At 26.1% G+C, this 24,725-nt stretch overlaps 1 protein-coding gene across 1 annotated transcript; it reads left to right on the plus strand.

Annotated features, from left to right (window-relative positions):
* Positions 1–6,455: 6,455 nt before the first annotated feature.
* LOC132928020 (uncharacterized) lies at positions 6,456–7,212 on the plus strand. The gene is made up of 2 exons (XM_060992577.1): positions 6,456–6,702; positions 6,771–7,212. The coding sequence occupies exons 1-2, from the start codon at positions 6,456–6,458 to the stop codon at positions 7,091–7,093; spliced, it is 570 nt and encodes a 189-aa protein (XP_060848560.1). The 3' UTR covers positions 7,094–7,212.
* The last annotated feature ends 17,513 nt before the right edge of the window (positions 7,213–24,725 follow it).

Here is a 24,725-nt window from a genome sequence, read left to right on the forward strand (position 1 = left end):
TGGGGGAAAAACACTTTTTCATCTCGGATGCCAGCGTAACGTTACTCCAGCATCCGCATTCATGATTTTTATCTTAGACACTCAAAACCGGTACAAAAATTTGTAATATAATTTGTACGAATTTGTAATCGTATTTTGGAAATTTGTACACCCCCCCAAATGGGGGAAAAACACTTTTTCATCTCGGATGCCAGCGTAACGTTACTCCAGCATCCGCATTCATGATTTTTATCTTAGACACTCAAAACCGGTACAAAAATTTGTAATATAATTTGTACGAATTTGTAATCGTATTTTGGAAATTTGTACACCCCCCCAAATGGGGGAAAAACACTTTTTCATCTCGGATGCCAGCGTAACGTTACTCCAGCATCCGCATTCATGATTTTTATCTTAGACACTCAAAACCGGTACAAAAATTTGTAATATAATTTGTACGAATTTGTAATCGTATTTTGGAAATTTGTACACCCCCCCAAATGGGGGAAAAACACTTTTTCATCTCGGATGCCAGCGTAACGTTACTCCAGCATCCGCATTCATGATTTTTATCTTAGACACTCAAAATTGGTACAAAAATTTGTAATATAATTTGTACGAATTTGTAATCGTATTTTGGAAATTTGTATTCCATTCTAACCTATAGATCTAGACAAAAACTGATTGTAATAATACGTTACCTATTTAAAAAATAGTAGAGGTACACCTTCCTAACATGTGCAAAATCAACATTTAACGTCGGGCGCCAGCGTGACGTTATTTCATCAACCGTAGAGCTGTAGTATATAATCATGATTTATTTCCAAATAATTTTAAATTATACAACAAATGTATTTGTATTTTTACATATTATTACGTACAATATTCCTTATTGATATACTTAGAGATAATTTAAGCAAATAAGCAATGCTGGTAGAGTTTCTTCATTTTTTAAGCTTGTTTAATTTTAATTAGTTTCTAAAGTAGTAACTCAGTTATATCATATTAATATAATTGTATTCTTTGTAATATTTTTATGTATAATTGTTAATCATAATATACTATTTTATTTTGTTTATTTAAAAAAATATAAATATGATAAATATCGTGCAGTTTTTATTTTAACTGTATGGTAATAGTTAAGTTTATGTTGTGGTTATTCACGTGCGACGTGCAGCAGATATTTTGTTGGTTTTTCCTAATTTTGACGGGCGTCATCGTAGCGACCATCTCTATTATTTATTGTTATATATATATAATATATAATATATATATATATATAGACCATCCTCTATTGTTATAAATAGCTATTTTGGTCTATATAATATAAATTAAAAATAATTTTGTAATAATATGATTTCTGATGATTACCGATTAGTATTTTATACGATCATTTGTCGTTTGGATTTCTCCGTGATCAGATTTCCTGATTTCCGAGTTTTTATTTTGCTTAATTCAATTATTTATAATAATATTCAATTTCACCGTCGTTATAATGGTAAGTACCTATTATTAATCATCATAATATAATGTTATAATATATTATAATTACCTTGGGTGAAACTACGGGTAAATACTAGTAATACTGACTAACAATTTTTACATTTTATATATTTTAATAATTATTTAGGCATTATAAATAATATATTTAAATTTACATGTAAACGTATACCTACATCTGTACATTTTATATAATATAATATCAATATTATCATATAGTATATACTATATTTATATAGGTACAAATGAGGATTATAATATAATTATAATATTATAATATTATAATAAAAATATTAAAAAATAAAAAAATATAAATAAAAAATAAAAAATAAAAATATTATTATTTTTTTTTTTTTTATTTTTATTAAAATATTATTATAATAATATTATTATATTATAATATTATTATATATACTAATATTTTATTATTATATAACGTACCTAATAAAATGATTTTTTTTTTTAAATAACTAATAGCATACCTATTTATTTAAAATGAATAACTTTATTTTTCGCATATAAAATTTGTGAAATTTTTCGTTTAAATGTTTCTTACCTACTACACGATTATTATACCGCTCGTACCTATTAGAAGTGTAAGAATATGTGGAATTTAAATAATTTCTTAAATTTAAAAATTGTACATACTACACAATATGAACATAATAATTAATAATAACATTGATCTATGCCTAGACTATCTTCTATTTCATATTTTAAAATATGTCGTTAGTGATATTAAATTAATAAATGTTTTATATGTGTAGGCAGGTAGAAAACCAAAAGTCGATCCATCTGTTGTTGATAAAGAAGTTTTAAAAAATAAAAATGAAATTTTCGATGGTAAAAGTAAGTAAAACAATTATTACCTATACTGTTAACAAATATTATTATAATGAAATCAACACAATAGAATTCCTAAAAGCAACTAAATTAATGAATTTACTTTAAGATAAAATATCAATATTGTAAATTATATATATATATGTATTATTTTTTATGTAACGCTAATGGCCTCAGCTGTCGAAGCGGAAATTAAAAAATTTCAAGATCAATAACAAAAAAAAAATATATATTATTATTTCTAACAAATATCTTGTAGAGTAAATACAATTTTTTCGAAGTAAAATACTTTGTATTTTTACGTTTCAATAAAATTGTGTATTATAAAAAGAATTACCAATCTTTTTGTTTTTTTTGAGTAAGGTAGTTATAATTAGGGTCAGATTTAGGGATTACTATATTAGGTAACTATATTTTTCTTACAATTTTAGTGATTAAAGTCTGTCAATTTTGATTTTGTGGGTATATATGGTTCTCTTAAGAAAAGTGTAAAATGTTCATAGGTAGTATATTTCAAACTAAATCTGACACCTTTGCCTAAATCAGACGAGTTTAAGATGGTTTTCTTTAAACGCTTTGTTAATAAATTAAACGTTTACGCCATCATTTGAAATTGGAATTATTTGAAACAAATCAAATATTTACTTGAACATATTGATGAACATTGTCGGTGCCTATTTGTTGTCAGTAAAATTATGTTTTAATCTAGATATTGCTGGTGTTAACGCAGAAGTGTGGCGAAGAATAGCGTCCAGTGTAAGTGAAGGGATTCAAGATGTTGTTACACCAGGATCAATACGTATTCGTGTTACTCGTAATGGTGGAAATATACTAAATATTCTTGGTATTTTACCTGCTAATAAAACAGATGTAAACTCCCCCCACACAGTAAAAAGTAAGTACATATATACATTTTATATACCTAGTTTACATAATAATTCGATTTAGCTTAGAATCATTATAAACTTTATTCTAATTATAATTTTTAGAACATTATGGTATTAACTCTACAACATATTATGATACATCTTCTTCTGATGAAAATAATTTAAATTCTAATAACTATGAAAAATGTATTTTTGATATAACATTTTCTGTCGATGAATGGAAATTAATTCAACCTCGTCAAACAGTGCATTGCGAAAAGAGAGGTTATAGAACTTATAATATACTTACTCCGTATGAATGGAGCAATGTGATCCAACAACACTTTTTTTTACATACAAGATTACCTTGTTGTCTTAAATTTCAAAAAAGGCCGGTGGTCAGCTTTTCTGGTATCGTTTTTCTTACCATACAAGGACAATGTTCAGAATGTAATTCATCATTTAACGGAAGGATAGATTCAGTACCAGCAGCAGATACTCGGTTAGTATAAACCTATTTCATATACTTGTCTTAATATAATATAAGTTATTATTTCATATTATATTTTACAACTATTATTAATAATTTAGAGTAGTTATGAAATGCGTATACAGTGGAAATTTTAATGGAGATCATTTTAAAAAACGGAGACTTATGGGTGCGGAAAAAGAACGTGCTTTAAACGCATTGCTGAGTCAGCGAATGGATCCGTCGATTTATACTCGAAATCAAGCAAATGTTTTAATGAAAGAAGGTAATTATGATATTATATAATATATTATTATAGTACCTACTATTGATATTTTTGGGCAGCATTTATTTAAATAAACATTATACTGTAGATTCTAAAAAATGTGTATAACGTGTACAATTCTTAACCTTATACCTTTGTAAATAAACTAATCCAATTTTAACAAAATTATTTTATTTTATTTTTCAATTTTAAAGGTGACAGTATCCCTGCTCAAATACCTAATGTCAATGCTTTAAGAGCTCTTAAGCACAGAGCAGCATCAGCAACTAGATTTCACAGTGATCCAATTAAAGCATTAGAATTAATGAAAGACAATAGTACATTTTCAACATCCATTCATGGTATTGGTCTAGATAAATTTTTTATTCATTTTTGGAGCCCGTTACAATTACAAATATATAAACAGTATTATAACCAAAATAGTACACCTACAATTTCATTTGATGCTACAGGTGGATGTTGCCGAAAAATTAAAAGAAATAAAACTGGTCCTATATTTTTGTATGAAGGTGTTATAAATTTAAATAATAAAAATTTTACTGCCTTTTCGATGCTATCAGAAGAACATGACAATTTGGCAATATTTATGTGGCTTAAAAGATGGTTAAAATGTAATGTCAAACCTCCAAAAGTAGTAATCAGTGACCAATCTTTAGCACTGATGTCTGGTCTAGTACAAGCATTTACTCAATACTCATCTCTTGACAGATATCTGAATGCATGTTTCTCTCTGGTGGTTAAAAACGAAGACATAGAAATACCTTTATGCTATATAAGAAACGATATAAATCATTTTATACATCTTGTGACTCAATGGGGCCCAATAAAAAATTCTATTTATCCTAGCACAAAACAAATTATTACTCGAACTATGGGACTACTCGTTCTCTGTACATCAATTAAAGATGCCGAAAAGATTTTAGAAGCATTATTCGATGTCATTTTAAGTAAATTTGATGGAAATATAGAGGGGATGAATACGTGGACACCTTGTTATAAAGCCAAGCGTTATTTACAATCATTAGTAACAACCAGTGTTATAGATTTAGTAGAATCTGATGAGTGTAATGAACCAGATCCAAACAATACAACTAGCAGCATTGATGAATATAATACTGATGATGAAAATACATCTAACACCAATACGACTTTCAAAGATTGGGCACAAAGTATTGCTGATAAATCTAGATCAAAAGTTAAAGATGTAAAGGGAATTTCCGATAATGCACAATATCTACTTGCACTCGAACCTATCCTTATAAGAACATTTAAATTATTTCCTTGTTGGTCCGATATAATGAGACAACATTTTGGATTTGGAGAAGAAACTGCGTCTAGTAGCAGGATTGAGAGTAATTTTAATCATATAAAAAATCGTGTGTTCAAAAATAGTCATTTGCCCCTGAGAGTAGATTCATTTGTAGAAGAACTGATTTTATATTATAGAGGCGATCATCTTTTATTACAAGGAGAAAACGATAATAAAACGATAAAGTCACTCGATCAACGCTCACGTAGTAATAATGATAATAACACATATTATGATAATCAAAATAATGTAAGCTTATCCCATTCAATTAATAATGATGACTTAATGGCTTATGAAGATGATTTCTTGATAATAAGCGATACTAATTTTATGAATCAAAATGATATCAGCTTATCTCACAGCCATACTGATAATGACTTGAACACATACTCGAATGACAATGAGCTCTACGATAATTTTAAGTCTAACGAGCATAGTGATGCTACTGCCAATTCTACTGATGATTCATCATTATCTTCATGTATTTCTATTGACGTAAACGAGCACCAAACAAATAATAAAAGTTCAATTTTTGATACTGATTTAAAAAATATTCAATGCCAACTTTGCAGAAATGGAGATATCCCAACAGGTCTTTACAAGTGTATACAGTGTAAAAAAGCTGTTCATTTATTTGGTTGCTCCATTAGAATTCCTAACACGGATGAAGGTTATGGAGAACCAAGAATTTGTCTCGATTGTGATAAAAAAAATTCAACTATAGCTGAAAATAAAGCAACAGAAAGTTGGAATAGAAAAAGAAAACTACAAAATTCACGATCTTCGCGTTCCTATCTTGTTCGACAACCAGGATTTGAATTATTAGACCTCAATAAAAAGGGAAATATAACTTCAATTATACTTTTGAAAAATGGGAATTCTCTACTTAGCAAACCAATTATGGTACCCGATCATGGAAAGTTAATTATAAGCAATACTTGTTCGGTTGATTCGATATTGTCACTCTTAGCAACATCAGCTGCAGACAGTGGGGTTTATCGAAAATATTTAAGCGACTTAAGTTCATCAAATTTGACTTCAAATATAGCATTGCAAATGATTACTGAAAAAAAAGTTAAACAAATTTATTATAATCGAGCATTACTTTTGCTACAATTTTTCGCAAATAAAGTTGAAACTTTAGTAGGTGGTCTTAAATCGATTGATACAACTGATACTGCTGCATCCATGGCAAATAAAATGATGAGTGAAATGCCTTCATTTATAAAAACTAGTAAATGTAACCACAATTTTTGTTCTGTACCTGTGTTAAAAGTCACATCTACACAGCTTTCATTAAATGTGTACGATGGTCGAATAAATATAGCAAATGATCTGCAAGAATATATAAAGGACTCTGAAGAAAATTGCTCTTTCTGTGGAAATAAAAGAAGTATAACAGTGGAATCTACAACACATATAATTATCGAATTGAACTCGATTCCTTCAGGTAAATATTATTAGCTTGAACCAAAAAAAATTTATAAATATTTTATGTAATAAAATGCTTTTATTTAGATCTAGAAGCATCAACTAGCACGGGAAATATTGAGAGTGTTCCACTTCATTTAATAAAACAAAACTACGCACGTCCAATTACATCTAAATTAGATGATTTGGAAAAATTTGTAAAAGTTGGAGATAAAATATTCAAATTAAGAGGAGTAGTAAGTTTTTATGGTGGAGACAGGAGAGGATTGCGAAATGCCATGGGACACTATACAGCATCTGCTTTCAGAGAAAACTGTAAATGGGAAACATATGATGACACAAAAATCAAAGTCCAAAACACACGCTTATCGAGTGAAAATGATGTAGAATTATTGTTTTTTACGGTTTAATTATCATTACTTTTACAGTTGTATTTAATTTACAGATTGGTTTTTTTTTGATTTATTAGTTTATTTAAAAGGTTTTTAAAAGCAGAGAAGCATATGTAAAATTTAATTCAAGTTTATAATTTTCAGTTCATTTAAAAGATTTTATAACCAAATAATCTAATACTATTTATTATTATCTTTTTTTTTATTATGAAAATGTTTACTGTTAATTTTAAGATTGATCTCTACTATTTTTTAAATAGGTAACGTATTATTACAATCAGTTTTTGTCTAGATCTATAGGTTAGAATGGAATACAAATTTCCAAAATACGATTACAAATTCGTACAAATTATATTACAAATTTTTGTACCGGTTTTGAGTGTCTAAGATAAAAATCATGAATGCGGATGCTGGAGTAACGTTACGCTGGCATCCGAGATGAAAAAGTGTTTTTCCCCCATTTGGGGGGGTGTACAAATTTCCAAAATACGATTACAAATTCGTACAAATTATATTACAAATTTTTGTACCGGTTTTGAGTGTCTAAGATAAAAATCATGAATGCGGATGCTGGAGTAACGTTACGCTGGCATCCGAGATGAAAAAGTGTTTTTCCCCCATTTGGGGGGGTGTACAAATTTCCAAAATACGATTACAAATTCGTACAAATTATATTACAAATTTTTGTACCGGTTTTGAGTATTTATTCCAACCTGCGGATGCCAGCGTAACTAACCTTAAATTTGTTTAAGATATTTATATTGCTATTCAAGTTATTTATACTTTACTAATTATAAAATACAGTACGTTGAATTATGTATAACAATATATATATATGTATATATTGTGTATACAAAATATAATAATTAATAATTATACAATGACAGTTCTAAGTACACACGAGTATTTTAACTTAACACAAAATAACCTAAACCGTCATTTTTTGTTTAAATATCTAATTTTGTCCAAATTTTAACTTAAAAACGTGTCAATAAAGGAATTGTATATTTATTGTTTATAGTATAGATTACTTATGAGGGGAATCTCGTATTAGTTATAAAAATTGAATATTTTATACATTTTTAACTACAAAACTATTTGCAAATTTTCGTGAATTTAAAATGCTCGAATAAAAAAAATATATATATTATAAACACCAATATGTATCTTTATTATTTTTAATGTCTTAAATAATAATTCATGAAGAATCTTATAGGTATATTAAGTCTTCAAGTAATTTTATCAATAAAAAAATGTTTGATTGATATTTAAGTTTTTTAAAAAAAGAATCTTTTATTTTCAACTATAGAATTTATTATTTATTTTATGAATAATTATAGATATTCTAAGTATCTATGGTTTTCGGTATTTGAGCTTTACTAAATAACTACATTGATTTTGCATAAAATTACAATTTTTTGCTAAATTTTTTTGGGTTTTTCCTGTTTTTTTTTTAAATAACCAGCTAGATAGTAAATAGTATTAAATAAATTCTATCAAAATAACAAGGAAAAACTGTGATTTAATGCAAAACCAGTTTTCGATAAAAGTCATTTTGTCGTTTTGTTGTTAGTAAAAAAAATGATTAACTGTAGAGCTTTGACTTTCAATGAACACATTATGGTGTATATGGTGTAGCCGTATAGGTAACCCTAATTATAAGTTATAAATACAGATAGTTATTACTTAATGGATGTTTATTTGTTTTAATAAAAATAAAAATAATTGATATTTATAGACAATTATGATTCATTTTTGTTTTTAAGTTTGTAATAAGATTTGAAAATAAAAAATTTAATAAATAATAAAATTACAGGGAATAATATACTAATATACGTCATTACGTCATATAAAACAGACTGAATTTAAAGTAATTTATACAGGTTCACAATAGAATATTTAATTTTTTGTACGGTTAATTAATGCTTAGTAAGAAATTAAAATTTAATTAAATTTTAAATAATAACTGTAAAATATGAAGAATATCATTTTTATGGTGAGCTTCTCAATTTAATGAAATATTTTATTATATTTTATAAAATAGTAATGTATATTAAACTCAGTGTAGAAAATGTATTTGTATACTTAGGAACATTTTTATTTCGGGAAACATAAAATCACTAACAGATTAACAACGAATAATGCAATACATAACATTTAATGTGATAGCAGATAGCATCATGCACCTAAATTTAAAATACCTTAAGCACTTTATTACTTTAATATTCAACACGTTATCACGGGATTTGGGGAAGTAATTTTTTTTAAACAATAATAATTGATTATATGATAATATTGAAGCATTCCAATTTCATAGGATTTGTTGTTCCCAGTAGATTTATTAAATTTGTACTTTTTTTTTTTGAATAACTAAAAGGTCTTTAGCCTCAACAAATTCTTGAATGTCCATTCAACCATAATTTAACCGTCCTCTGGGACTCACGGAAAATATTCAGGATTCAAATGCAGCATGTAGCTCACCTTAATCTACTGTTCTTTTGCGTATTTGGGAATGTATTACTTTATTTAATAATTTAATAAATATAAGAAATTGTATGATTGTTTGTACTATAACTACAATTTTTACATACATGACATAATAAAATTAGCATACTATACGAATTTGTTATGTTCGTAATAATCACTTAAATATTACAAATATCTTAATTTAAAGCCGCAGAAAAAAGTAATCAATAAATTATATTCGTTGATAAAATATTAAAATAAATTGCCACTAAAATGAATGTATTTAATATTCTAAGCCATTTAAATCAATTCATTACAAATAATTATATTACTATATACATTTTGAAATGAAACTTTCACAGTATGTTGTCATTTTGTCATAATGTTAAGTATAATTTTATTGAACCAAAAATAAATTCTAGAGACTATTGCGTATGGTTTATCCAGAATTAAAGAAACTAAGTGTAGTATAGCAAATATTGTGCTTCTGATAAATTAATTTTAGTTAAAATATTGTGTATTTAGTTAAATAATAAAATACAATTGTAATTATAATAACTAATAAGTACTTACTTTAAATTATATCACGTTAAAAATGTAAAAAATACAATTTATTAAGTAATAATTTTGAAAAATTTCATTGATGGTTAACTCTTTTTAACAAGGCGCTTATTATCAATATTTCATATTATTTTCAAATAATTTAATAAAGTTTCAAAATTAAACTTTTATTTTTTTTTGCATATTTTAGATTGAAACGCAATATTGTATTAATAAAAGCGTCTTTCTGAAAAAGAAAATGTTATTTTAATTATTATTACTGTTAATATCATTTATTGCAATATGTTCTATAAATACCTGAGATTTTTTGAGATATTTCCATAAAAAAAAAACTAAGTCAAATGGAATATAAAATGTAAAATTCGTAGATATTATTCATAGGAATTTTTTTTTTTATGGAAATATTCTACTTCATAGTGTGATCAATGCATTTGAAAAACATTAATTTTAGTTTAATTTTCAATTACTTGTTCAATCAGCAAAATATGTAGAAATTATATAAGCTAAATAAAAAATAGTTCTATTTTTTATTTGCGTATTATAAATTGGTATTGAAATCCAATTGATAAATAAACAATAAATTGTATTGTTTCTAGATTGTTTTTATTTTTTTTCTTATATAAACTACTAATAATATAAAAATATTGTATTGTTTTTATTAATTTACTACGTTCCTTATAATTTTGAAATAATAAAATTCAATATAATTTATACTAACTTGTATATTTTGTAAATATATAAGTGTCAGGATCATTTTAAAATATTTTGAACATGTTTTATTTCTGAAAAAAAAACTCCAAAATTACTTTATGTGATGTTTTAAGACCCTTATATATAAATATATACAACTGGAGACGTCTCTTAATAATTGCCAGGGAAATGATAATATATCTAATGGCCATTTAAGTTGTTTCCTACCTTTTAAACAACACACAGCAACAAACCTAGTAATTTGAAACGGACCGCATGAAATCTGAAAGAAAAAACAATGTGTTCATATAATCACAGTTTTATACGTGAGAAAATAATTTCATAAGATATTTTCTTACGTTTTGATTAAGAAATAAAAATAAATTGTTTAAACGTAGTAATATCACGGGAAAAGTTAAGATTTTACAGCCAAATATTTTACTCGAGATATCGCACATATGAACAATATTTTTTATTTTTTTAATGGTTACTAGTTGTATATTAACATTTAATACTCTCTAATAAAGTATACTAAAAAAAAAAAACTAGTTTTATTGTGTCAGATTTTAAGAGAAAAGTCTTGTCTCAAAATGTATGCATTTTTTAAATTTACATGTCGATGTACATATTATGTATGATTATTCCTTGTATTATAAAACAATTTTTACTTTATATTATTTGAACATTATATTTAGCTTCATGAATTTTAGAAATTATTACTCGGTGATATGACATATATACCAGTTTATTGTTTTGTATAGATTAAAAAAGAGGGGACCTTCAAACGGGAGTAGGTGGCCACAGTCCATTATTTTCTCGTTAAATCTACCACTGATGTTCATATAATAGAAGTTTATGTAAGAGATCGTTCAGTATGACAAAACACGTGTGTAAAGAGAATTACGTATCTCAATTGCATTAATTCTTGTGCATGCTAATTCTGTAGTACAAATAAGTTTTCATATTAGGACATCAGATGCGCGTGTTTATTTCGAATGAATAAACCACATTTTCGGCGAACAAACAACTATTTGTGAATTGTGAACTGCTGATATACTATAAAATGAAGAATCTCAGAACGCTGTCTGACAGCATTAGGGAGCAATGGAAATTAATTGACAATCGAGTTTATGTACCGCCGATTCTTATGAACACAAATTCGTATCATGAATAATACGTGACTTAGAGTACTCGCGGTGACAATGAAAAGCGCCAGTTGCCACTGTGAGAGTGTCGTTGTTGTAGAAACGGAGTAATAGGTAATAATAAAACCATTGCGATAACGATAATCGAATCATCGTGCATGATAGCGCGAGAGTCACTATCACGAAAGTCTCAATGTATGTCCCACTATATAAAGTAATGCCGTACATTATAAAAAAATATTGTTACCTATACGATATCGTTAGTATTATTTTTTGAGTGCTTAAACAGTTTTGGTTGCATATTATTATTCATATAAAAAATAGATTGGCTTAATTATAGGTACTCGGAGGTAGTAAGATTAATATTTCACGGAATATAAACATTTTATCAAGTCATAGATTATAATTATTTTAAGTGTCTTATATTATAAGTATGCAATATGTATTATTTATTATTATTATATATAGTTTAGTTGAAAAACATTTAAAAGCCATTTGATAATAATTGATAATATTATTAATCGTAATTTGTATAATGTTAAATTAAAGTATCAAATAGGTACCCATTATTTTAAAAAAATATGCTAAAAATGTTATACTCAATTGTTTAACACGTGTCACCCTGAATTCTGAGGATATCGTTTATACAGTAGTTATTCAATGATAGCGCAAGATTTTAATCAAATTAGTTAATTTTAGTATTTAAAACTTTCTAATATTGAGCTAGTGCTCAATGTAATTTATAAAAACAAATTTTTTTTGAACTCGATTGTCTAAAAAATATAATACAAATATGAATGGCTTGCCCCATTAAAAGTCACGAAGGTCGAAGTACTTCTTTAATGGTTTACAGTCATATGTAACAAAACAAAAATATCAAGCTTAATATCGTTTTAGAATTTGTTGTGCACAAAACGGATATGTTATTGGAGTGGTATAAACGGTTATGAATGAATACGTGACCTTACCAATATAACAGTATTATACTATAATAAAGTGATGAATTGATAAATCACCGGGTATTCGAAAAACACGTTCTGTCCCACGATTAGGTTAAATTACATAATGAGAAAAAAATTAGATATTATTATTACTCACACTGATGAGCTTGAATGTGCATTAAAAAAGTGTTGCAGTGACTTTGTATAAAAATATTAAAATATCTAACTACCACACTTCGCTAGTCGTCGGATAAAAATATATTTCGATTTTAATTTTGTTTAATATTAAACTGTGTAAATATTAAATTGAATCATATCACAATAAAATATTATTATATCCATATGATATTATTAGACATGTCGAGAGATTATGACTCTTCTAATATATTATATTGATTGATATGGATTTGATTAATACGATATAATAAATAGTAAATACTGTCAATAATAATTGATAAATGTGTATTTTGATGATGAATGTTCAATAATATTAGATTATGAAAATCTAGGTCTATATATATATATGGCTTATAAATATTAAAAATATTATTGAAAACACGATATTATGCATTGCACAGGAATCTTGTTAAATATCTTACAACAGTATTTGGTATAGAACAAGTTAAAAAAAGTAAAAAAAAAAAACACATATTCTAGATTATAATAATTAGAACGAATAATCAGTTTTTCAGCGATATGTGTTTGTGATCATCTCATTTTGTCTGAGAACGTTTTTTTTAATAAGATTTAGTGTTCAAAAAGTGTTTTATATAAATATTAAACAGCGAACAAATGAATATTGATGAAACATGGAATTGTAATTTTAACTGTACATACCTATTATAATTTCGCTGTAATAACAAATTATACGTTTTAATATTTTTGACATTTAGTTGCGACTACTTGCCAGAATACATATCTCATAATATTTATTGTAACCATAAATATTATAATGTATAACCGAAGAATCATTAATATTGTTCAACGTACCTGTCTGGTGTATTTTTTTCTCATCGCGAGCACCCCTGCTACGCTCACGTTAGAGAATTCCCAACAGTAAGCGTGCCATAACTTCGAGACACCGATGATGATAGTCTGACATATCAAAATCAAATAATATAATCAGTTTGGTATTATAAAATATGATATACCATATACATCGATAAACTGAAAATAAATAAATATTAATGGATCGAAGAACCATGAAAAGCTCTATAGTAGGTAACGTATTTACAAATATATTTTTAACTAAATTGTGAATAAAATAAGTTATAACCTTTACATTTTAAAATATCCTTCACTTAAAGTTAACTAAACTTAGTGATAGAACTAAAGTGTTAACCCTTTCCGACCCAGAAATGTATTACAGAATTATAAATAAAAGTACGATTTTATTTTGTGTGTAAGTAGATAAATGTACGTACCTATAATATTGTAATCTAAGTCTTATAGAAGATTAGATGAGAATATATAGTTGGTATTTATATTTAAAAATATCTATGTTGTTTTTTTTTTTTTATAAAATTCGATAAATCATAAGTTTTTATTGTAACCATTGAGATTATTAAAGATCACGATTTTTTTTATAAGCATTTGAAGTTTAAATTTTGATAATAATTCATCATTGAATTTAAATTACATCCTTTAAATTGGTCTATTCAATGATGAGTTACACTTGACTCCTACTATACAGTAAATGAATATGTATTAAAAGAAAATGTTGTTAAGACTGGGTATCTAATTATATCTAAACGTGGTTAAAAAAATAAAATAGTGTAGGTACATTTTATTATAGTATTATTTTCATTTCACTTATTCGGTTTTTGAATACTAATTAACAATATGTTTTCCTTATTAGGAATATTATAATATTATTCAGTCTTGGGTTGCATATATTCAATGCAATCAGAAGTCAAAATGGATGATTACTATTTACACAATCTAATAGATTCTAACGGCCATAAAGGACTATGAATTTCATTAACAGTGTCCTGTCACAAGTACTCACAACTATCGGTATTGTGGCTAATATTTGAATACAAAGACCGAATACTATATGGTATCAAAATGAACAATTATTCTCCGCGTAGTATAACTAGACAAATTCTCTGGCGTAGGTCTCGTGGTAATCAACTTGATCATTAGGTCCATGTTTATTTATATTGAAGTAATACTAAATAAATAATCTTCGAAGGTTGATTAGCACTTTAATGGAAATCCATAATAGGGCTATATATACAGCATTTTAATAAAAGCACCAGATGGTAGGTACCCGGTGAGTTGTATCTTGTATTTTCCAAGCACCACTCGAAATGATACTTTGATAATGCTCCTACAGATTTGCGCTCAGTGGTGATTTTTGACGTTTAAAAATGTACTAGTTATCATCAACCAATTATACCAATTGATTATGTATAAGGCATTTTTTCTCGTTGCCAAAATAGAAAAAAATATGCACGATTATTAATGACAAGTAATTATTTTCGGTAGCCTATAAAGAACAACAATTAGACTTAATAACAGTACGCATATTATTATCACGATTATTAAAATTGCTTTCAAAATATAATAAACGTTATTAAGTACATTTTAATAGGTAGTCAAAAGTAGAAAATATCTAACGTCAATAATATGATGGTACATATACTACTATACGTTTTATAAAGATCAAATTACTCTAGCGGGTTATTGAAGTCATTTCAAAGCTGTACCTACATAAGTGAATATGTAGAGGTATTTTATTTTTAAAACAATCGAACATAAAAATTCGTCTCGTAAAAATTTAACGAAAGAAATTATTTCTAATCGCCTAAAACTGAAAGCTGTATTTGAGAAGTATATAACGCTTCCTCCAATTCCAAAATCTATTTCTAAAGTTCACCCCGTAATAAAAATAATTGAGTTACATGATTATAAATATGAGAATATTTTATGATACAATGACTCAGAAAATATTGTATATTTTGCAATACTATCAAATTTAAAACTATCATGTTCCCGAGATCAAATGTTCGTGGATGAAACCTTTGACTACCTACTGTGTGATATTTTTGCAAATTTCGACAACATATACCACGTAAAAAAAGACATTATAAAATAAATACTGTTAGGGTTTTCATTACTATCTAGCTAATCATAAAAAAATATGAATTTATTATTTAACATTTTGAAAGAATAGTGTACTAACTTTGAGTTTGCATTAATCCTTAAATAATCTGATTTCGAACAAAATATTTATAAAGCTTCCAAAGCTTCCCTTCACAGCTTGTATGAATTTGCATTTTCTTAATGTGTATACGCTATTTAAATAGTGTAGAAAAAAAAAGTTAAACTTTGTTGATAAATTATTGCAAAAATCCACTTCAGTGCGACTTTGATTTTTTTCAAAATAAGTGGTTATTTTGTTTTTAAGCTTAAATATGCTTGAGAGTTGAGATAGTTTTTAAAACGAGGATTCAAAACTTGTCATACAAATTCTTACACAAAGATAAAAATGCAAAACTAAAATGTTGACAAGTTGGCAGAGGAAGGTATAGCATCTCATCAATTCCTCAGAGGTGTTTTAGTAAATGTGTGTAAACAGGGAAATATTCATAGTTAAAATTCCATTCAAATAAGAATATAGCAATAAAATAAACATTATAATCATTAAAAAATACCTTTACCTATGTGGTGTACTTTGTCTATTGTTATCCATCCATAGTGTAATCCTAAGTGTGCTTACCTTTTTTGTAATATAAACATGTCGGTAGAAGAATTTACACTATTATTTATTTTGAAGAATCGATAACTAATTTTTTCATTAGAAAAAATCACTTAGCTGATTTTGAAAACGTGCTATACCTGATTAGGTAGTGAAGTAAACATTTTATAGTATAATTAACATAGGAAATAGAAATAATGATTGAAGTATAGAAGGAAGTTATATAAAAATATCAAAACATACTATACGGAAAAAGAAATGTTATTATTTTATTTTAATTGTATTTTTAGTAATAAAACGTCAATAAAAATTATTGTAACTTCAATTGGTAGATAAGATCATAATATAAAATTGTCATAGTTTAGTTAACAAAAAAATAAAACCTATGAAAATGTATTTTTAATATATCAGGATTATTTAAAAAAAATAATATTTGTCATCTAAAAATTATTTCCTCAACATCGTCATTTCTTATCTCTTCTAAGCACTTTTTTAAGCATTTTCGTAATACTGACTAATTTTATTTAAAATTAAAATTTGTATACTAAAATGCTAATAAACGTTGAGCAGCAATGATTGTCGTTATTTTTTTAAACAACATTGTTTACCAATTAGTGTTTACTAAATGGTGTATTATTGAAAATGAATCTAAAAAATTAAAAATCATTTAAAATACATTTTTTAAATTTACCGTTTTGATAGGACCCATATTACGTGGTAGGATGAACTTCACACAGTGATGAAGCTATAATGATGTTTTAAAATTAAGCTAAATTTTGAGGATCTGATAAAGTGATTTAACTTTAATAGAGCCCGTCAAACGGGATCAAGAAAAAAAAATAACGATCAATTATTTAATTTAAGTACTTTAAGCACTACTAAATAGTGCCTGTCAAACGGGATCAAGAAATAAAAAACGATAAGTTATTTAATTCAAGTATTTTAAGCTCTGGCTATATTAAAAATATGAAAATATTTTTTCTTCGATTTTATTTTAGGATAACTCTGATGGGTAAATTTACCAACCTAAAATCTCGTTTTTGACGACGAGATAAATGTTGATCGTCAAAAAAAATAGAGCTAGAACCTATGGAACATAATTTGATTGTCCACGAGTGTTTGATTTGTGTAATAACAACGAAAGACAATGCATGATACTGTACTTAAAAAAAAGGACAATACATCATTGAACGAAATTATATAAAGAGAGGTTATGTATAGTTAAAAGGTATACGATACACTCAGATTAGTAGTGAGGGTATACAATGGACTTTTGAACCCCTTTCTTACATATTATATAATGTTGTAAACTATAACGATAATTTTGTTGATCCGGGGTCAAATGCACATACTCGGAAAAGGGAAAGTTTGTAGAAGGCTTATTTGAGGTTAAAATTTGTAAACGATATGTGTGGTACAACTTTTGATATACTTCCAAAGTAATTATAATTATTACCTGTATAGTTTATAAACATATAATATTATATCAACTATTACAGGTATTGAATTGAAATTTTGTGGGTAAGCCTAAATAAAATAATAGACATAATTTACAATACATTTTGAAAGGAAATAGTGTAAGATTTTTATACCAAACCAAATTTATGTTAATTGTAACTCCTGTTTAAATTATAATTTTTTGAAATGATATTTTTTATTGGTGAAAATGATGTTCAGGCTTTTTTTTTTTTTTTTTTGGTTAATATAACTGTTAATACTACAGTGAAAACTCTCTATAACGAATTTGAAGAGACCAAGAGATTTCTTACGTTATAGAGAGTTTTCGTAATAGAAAGGGTCTAAGAGTTATTAATGTTATTATAAACTAGATTATAGATCAAACCAACCATTATAATGTAATATTTACGTTGTATAGAGTTTTTCGTTGTAACGAATTTAATTATAAAGAGTTTTTACTGTATTAATTTCAGTATATTCATATCAAGTAACTCTAAAAAAGTTCTAAAAGATAAGTATTATACAAAAAATATGAATTGAACATGTTTCGAATATTTTTAGGTAAAGCGCACATTGAAATATTATTACACTGTTGACAGTAGAGCGCAAAATAGTATGTTAAGATAGTCTTTAAAATTTATCATAATATTCATAAAAGAGTGGAATACAAAACGATAACAGGGAAAAATTCAAATTTTGTAAAAGTGCCTCCCGTGGGGGGATATTTTTTGATATTAACTAAATTACAATTACCAGTGATGTTGATGATACAAATTCATACCGATTGTATTATTATAGGTATTAAGGGTTGCATATACCAACAACTACAGTTATTTTAAGTTATACTGATGTGTATAAATTATATTCTGTAAATCATATATTTTTATAGCTATTCGTTTTCGCTATACTTGTATAGCAATATAAAAATATCACGAATAAATTATTTGAATATATTTCTTAAATAAAGTAAAGATTTTCCTTCTGGTAGGTATATTTGTCATGTAAACATTTTAACCAACTTTTTCACATAAAATATTCAGCGATTACGGCACTAAAAAACATAAGACCAAAGTAATATTAATTGTTATTCCAGTTCGCAATTAACGTTAATTCTGTCGTTGCAAAATTCATGATGCTCTCACACCGTTTGCATATTTGAATACACTGACAGCCGCGCACAGTTTATTTAAAAATTATTATTATTATTATTATTATCATATCGTTCCTACTGGCGGGCTTTTTTGCCCCGTTTGTAACGATTTTAATGCGTACTATGACTACCTAAGACGTATAGTCAGACAGCAGAAGTGTCATTATACCCGCACACTCATATAATATCTATCTTTATCATACCCGGTGACGTTACCATTGGTACCATCACCGCTTTGTTTGTATAACGTGTATAATGTATATGCGTGCATTATAATATAGGAATGTGTAGGTATGTGTTTAACAAAGCTGAATACGAAGAGCTTTGAAGAGTTAAAGTTATTCCCACAACATTCAAATTACAATAACAATAATCGGTTATGGTAAGAACACGAAAAGTGTAGTTTTGCCATGAAAATTTACGGTATTAATATTTCATAATAATAAGAAGAATAATGAACGCGAATCTGACCCGAAATTAAATTATTATTATTATTATTATACGTCACAGGATAATAATATATACCTTCGCATTGTTTACATATTCAAGTTTCCCCATAAGTATATCATGTATATATATATATAGACTATACACAAATGCGTGGGTATCCCTACATGTCAAAAATCCGTAAATTGAACGGCGGTAGGTGGTTGCAGTTGTGCTCCGATGCACATTTGGTTTGTTTTTGCATATTTATCCAATGTAAAATGGTTTCTGTACGTGATGTATATCCACACCACAGCGTTCTAGATGCAGCTGAATGACGTGAGCACACTGATCGGAATGCGTTTTTTGCCTGATTGAAACTATTCATCAACGAAACGTGTACATTTGAGCAGGCGATGCGTTGCTTATTTAGTAGCTAAATTTATTGTGAATTCCATTCACCCTCACAAATATTTAACGTTTCATTAAAAAAAAATCAAGTTTAGTTACACTGGAATAATTTTTTACTTTAATAAACGATCTGAGAACGCAATCGTTATAGGAGTTATGATAATTGACACAGTTTAAATTGATATTATATTGTACTAATTTTTTAAAATTTAACAAATTAAATTTAGTTGGTACTTAGAAAAATTTAAAATAGATATGCAGTAGTCCATATATTTTTAGATTATATTATTCATTTGTGATGTTTCTATATCATATATATAGCTATTTTCTCAATTGTTTCTGTATTGGTTTTACTGTCTATTTTTATTGTATCGATTTTGTATACCTGGGGTGGTAATGTAATTCTGATCAAACTTTTATACGTCCTCGAAGTTGCATAAGTTAAAAATATTTAAATTTTTTATTACGAATTTCAATGAATTTATTTTCGTTAGTTGTATTATGAATTAGGCAAAATTATAAATTATTACCTTTTATACGAGCAATTGTTTCTGCTGTGTTAACGAATCACGATAATACATTATGTATTTATTGATTAAAAAAAAAAAAAACTGAATAAGTATTAATTAATGTCGTAAAACTAAATTGTTTGTGATTGGTGTCAAATCGCATAAAATCTGTCTATTTAGAGCACTGGAATGGAAAAAAAAAAACTGTAGTTTCACCACAAACGCTCATAAAGATGTTGATACATTTAACGAACTGTCAAATAAAAATCCTCGTCTTGTTAAATCGGCGAGATCATATGGTAATATTATTACGGTTATTATAATCGTACGTGAAAATATATGATTCTATGCATAACTACGCTGTTAAAACATACCCTCGTTAATGTTTGAATTGTTATCACGCGAACAATGTATTCAGACTTCACATAGAGTTGTACAATATAATTGTCACTATAATAATATATACTTACCCAAAACAACAATCACAAATATTTCCTGATGAAATATTAATATATATTATTATGTGCGGTTTATTAGATAATCGTCTTGATATTGTACATACCAAAATACCTTCTTATTTTTGACACATTGAGTATTGTGTTAAGGTTTTAAGATAGTTTCAAAAATAATTATAATAGTAAGTTGTATATATAGGTAAAATATACGTACGTGAAGTTGGCTCACCCATTTAGGTTTAGTCGAAATCTTCAACAATATTTTGCAAGTCAATTGTGTAAATTTGCGAGTTCAATTTTAGAATTTTTAACATAGCCATTTACATGTTACAAATTGAGGGCTCAATTGCACGTAGCTCTAAAATGTCAAAATATATAGATATCAAAAGATGTGTCAAGATTTGTGAGCCAATTTTAAAAATTTTTGAGTTTACCCATCACTAAACTAATGCGTCAGAATTACATAAAGTATATATTCGCAATTCTTTCTTATGATGAATTATTGAATCTTTTTAAATAGTTATAGAAACAATTTATGGCCGTCATTAAATGTCTCCCGAATCCAGACCCATATAAAAAACAAACACATATCATTGTAAAACCAGTATAGTTTTTTTGAAATTTTATTTTAAATAACGTATAATAGTCATCCGTTCAAATGTTTGAAATGCTTAACATTGTCTAGGTATCGAATTAAATATATAAACAATGTTATTTAAATAATACATATTGCACACAACATTCTACGTGGAATTTATGATTATTTTATTTATAGAGCACCAGATTTGTGTGAATAAACATGTTATATGCATACGCATACTAGTTCAATAAACACGAGTAGGATTTAATAGTTGTTTAGCATATAATAATATAAATTCTATATATTCCATTAAACAAATTGTCATTCGATTCATACTATAGATGAGTTTCAGCGATATATGCATTTTAATGTATACAATATTTTCAGAAACGATGTATTGAATGTTGAAAATAACTAATAACTTTAATACATATACCAACTCAAAATTTAAACTTATGTGTGATCGTATTTCTGTTAAATATTATTTTCTTGAAAGTGTTATAGGTTCTCTGCTCATTAATTATAACTATCATCAAGTATTTTGAAACTCCCTAAAATTACAATATACCTATACGTAATGTAGCAATACCCTGTGTTTATTAGTTATTAGGTGCATACTACATTAATGGAATACCGAATTGATCAACAAAAATAGTACAATCTGGATTCAGTGTTTAATTACTGACTAAAGTCTTATTTTAAACTTATGAATACTATTATCCACTTGGTTCCATTATTTATGAATATAAATTGACAACAATTTTAAAATTTTAGATGAATTTATCCATAAAATTATTCCTAATAAAGTGATGAACTGACATTTAGAAAAAGTTTCACTGTCACATTATGTTAAGACAAAAATAATTAAACATTTAGAATTTTAATTAAAGAGAAGAAAAATGTGGGTATTGTTTGAAAATACTTTAGTCATAAAGATCTGATGAAACGCTACAATATTTTCGTAAAAACTTTGAAATTATCTGGCACTGAGAACAGTAATTATACTGCGTGTATTGCCATGTAAAATAAGTTAATCAAATACTGTTTATTTTTGGTTAAATTTTTTTTATAGAAATTTATGAAATATTAGTGATAGCTAATATAAAGAAAAAAAAAGTTTCGTAAATTTAAATATGGTAATAAAACATAATAATTCCAAAAACAATAAAAACAAATATATACTCGTTATACTAATTTAAAAGAATTATTTATTATAAAACAATTGTATTTCAAAGAGTAATATATTTTATTTGCAGCTTTAATAATTTGAACCGGTGGAATTCGAAAATTATGTCAGACTCGGCACATTAGGTATCTAACTACTCACGTATTAAACATGTATTAAAATTTATTGATTTTCTTTCAAAAACGTTTAAAATTTGATGCGCGCAATGTTTTCGAAGATTAAAATTTAACGGGGTAGGTAGTGTTAACTTACTAGTGTTAAATATTAATCTTGTTCCATTCTCTTTATCTTACTTATTTAAATGTTGAAATATACAGATGTGTTATAAATGTATTTAAATAATATAATTTTAACGATAGAACTTTCAAAGGACTAGTTAAAGTAAATCTAATCAACTTTCTCAAAGGTATAAACATACTTATTTAATTCAAAATAACATTAACAAAAAAAACAACATTTTTGAAACAAAGTGTGATTTAATACATAATAATATATTCTAATATAACACTTATAAAGCACGCTCATATAAATAACCTTAGTCATTAATCCCTACCTCATAAAAAAAAAAATAATAATTATACTAATAAAAACGAATAAATTGTTGTTGTGATCTAATTATTATTATTTACTAACTTGCTCTCTTATTCAGTTAAATTACATAGTTTTTATTTTCAAAAACATATTGCATGTTATATTCAAAGTTACTATATTATATTGGTTTTAAAATAATAGTTTTTTTGCCTGCACCTAGTTTTAAGTAGAACAATTCATTAAAAAAGTTTACAGTAACTTTAGATAAGAAAAATATAATCTAGTTGATATATAAAATACAGAATTTATAATATTAATTTATTAGCTAATGAGTACATAATAATAGTATACAATTAATTAATAATATAAATAAAAATAACACTGTTTAATTTTAGTTGTAAATAAAATCCCTTGGTTAATTTTTACCTAAAAATGTTTGATTTACTTTGAGAAAAAAACTTTGTATTAAAATAACAGTCAATTAGAGATGAAATTAAAAGTACTAACTAGACAAGTATAGAAAATTAAAAAATTAAAGTGCTGGTAAAATTTAATTAAACTCATGAAAATTGCACGGACTAAAAGTTTATTCCTAGATATTAGGTTCTCGTGTAACTACGAGTTAGTTGAATTATCGCCCAGTTGGCCAGAAAATGAAATATAATCACGACACGATTCTCCATTTAGCCCAAAGTCAAGTAGTTAACAACTTTAGTCCGGTCAACAAGGTATTACATTTTGTTTAATGCCATTATCTATAATGCAAATGCACTGGGAACAAAATAATAACATACGAAGAAACGCGGGACATAATATTTTAATTCGTCTAAAACGATGATTTATAAAACATGAATCTACTTACACGAAGTAACTTTTGTATATAATATAATTGATTGATAAATTACAGAATAGATTGTATTTCATTATATAAAAATCCTGGCAATTATAAATGTACAAGCTAAAATAATTTATTTTGTTATTTTTAAAATAATTTACAGAACACTGTATTGAGATTATAATATTTTTTTATTTACAAATCGTCTTAATTAATAATTTACATAATTTACAGTATAAATATTATTTTTTATAGTTGTTGTAGTGTTTATAAAAAAAAAAAATAATATTAATTTATTTAAGAATAGTAATGGTCTTTTAAGACTGGAAACTTCGATTAAAAATGTTTTCATTAAGTACTTGTAATATAATAAAACCATCTTTAGGGTATTATATTTAGAATTAGTCTTATAATAATAATAATAATAATAATAATTACTATATTATAAATTAATTGTCTATGATTATGTATTATATCCAACGCCTATTATTACTATAATCATACTCTGTACAGTGATATACATATTATAAGCATAAAAATGTATGTTTAAAAAACGAGTAAATGAGTAAATTATTATTAAAATATCGAGGTATACAAATTATT

Source organism: Rhopalosiphum padi, chromosome 3 (genome assembly GCF_020882245.1).
Source record: "Rhopalosiphum padi isolate XX-2018 chromosome 3, ASM2088224v1, whole genome shotgun sequence".
In the NCBI taxonomy this organism is placed as follows: domain Eukaryota; kingdom Metazoa; phylum Arthropoda; class Insecta; order Hemiptera; family Aphididae; genus Rhopalosiphum; species Rhopalosiphum padi.

Coding starts and splice junctions, on each gene's coding strand:
- LOC132928020 (XM_060992577.1), top strand. CDS start 6,456: ATGAGTGAAATGCCTTCATTTATAAAAACTAGTAAATGTAACCACAAT. Junction 6,703..6,770: donor ATTGAACTCGATTCCTTCAG/GTAAATATTATT, acceptor GCTTTTATTTAG/ATCTAGAAGCATCAACTAGC.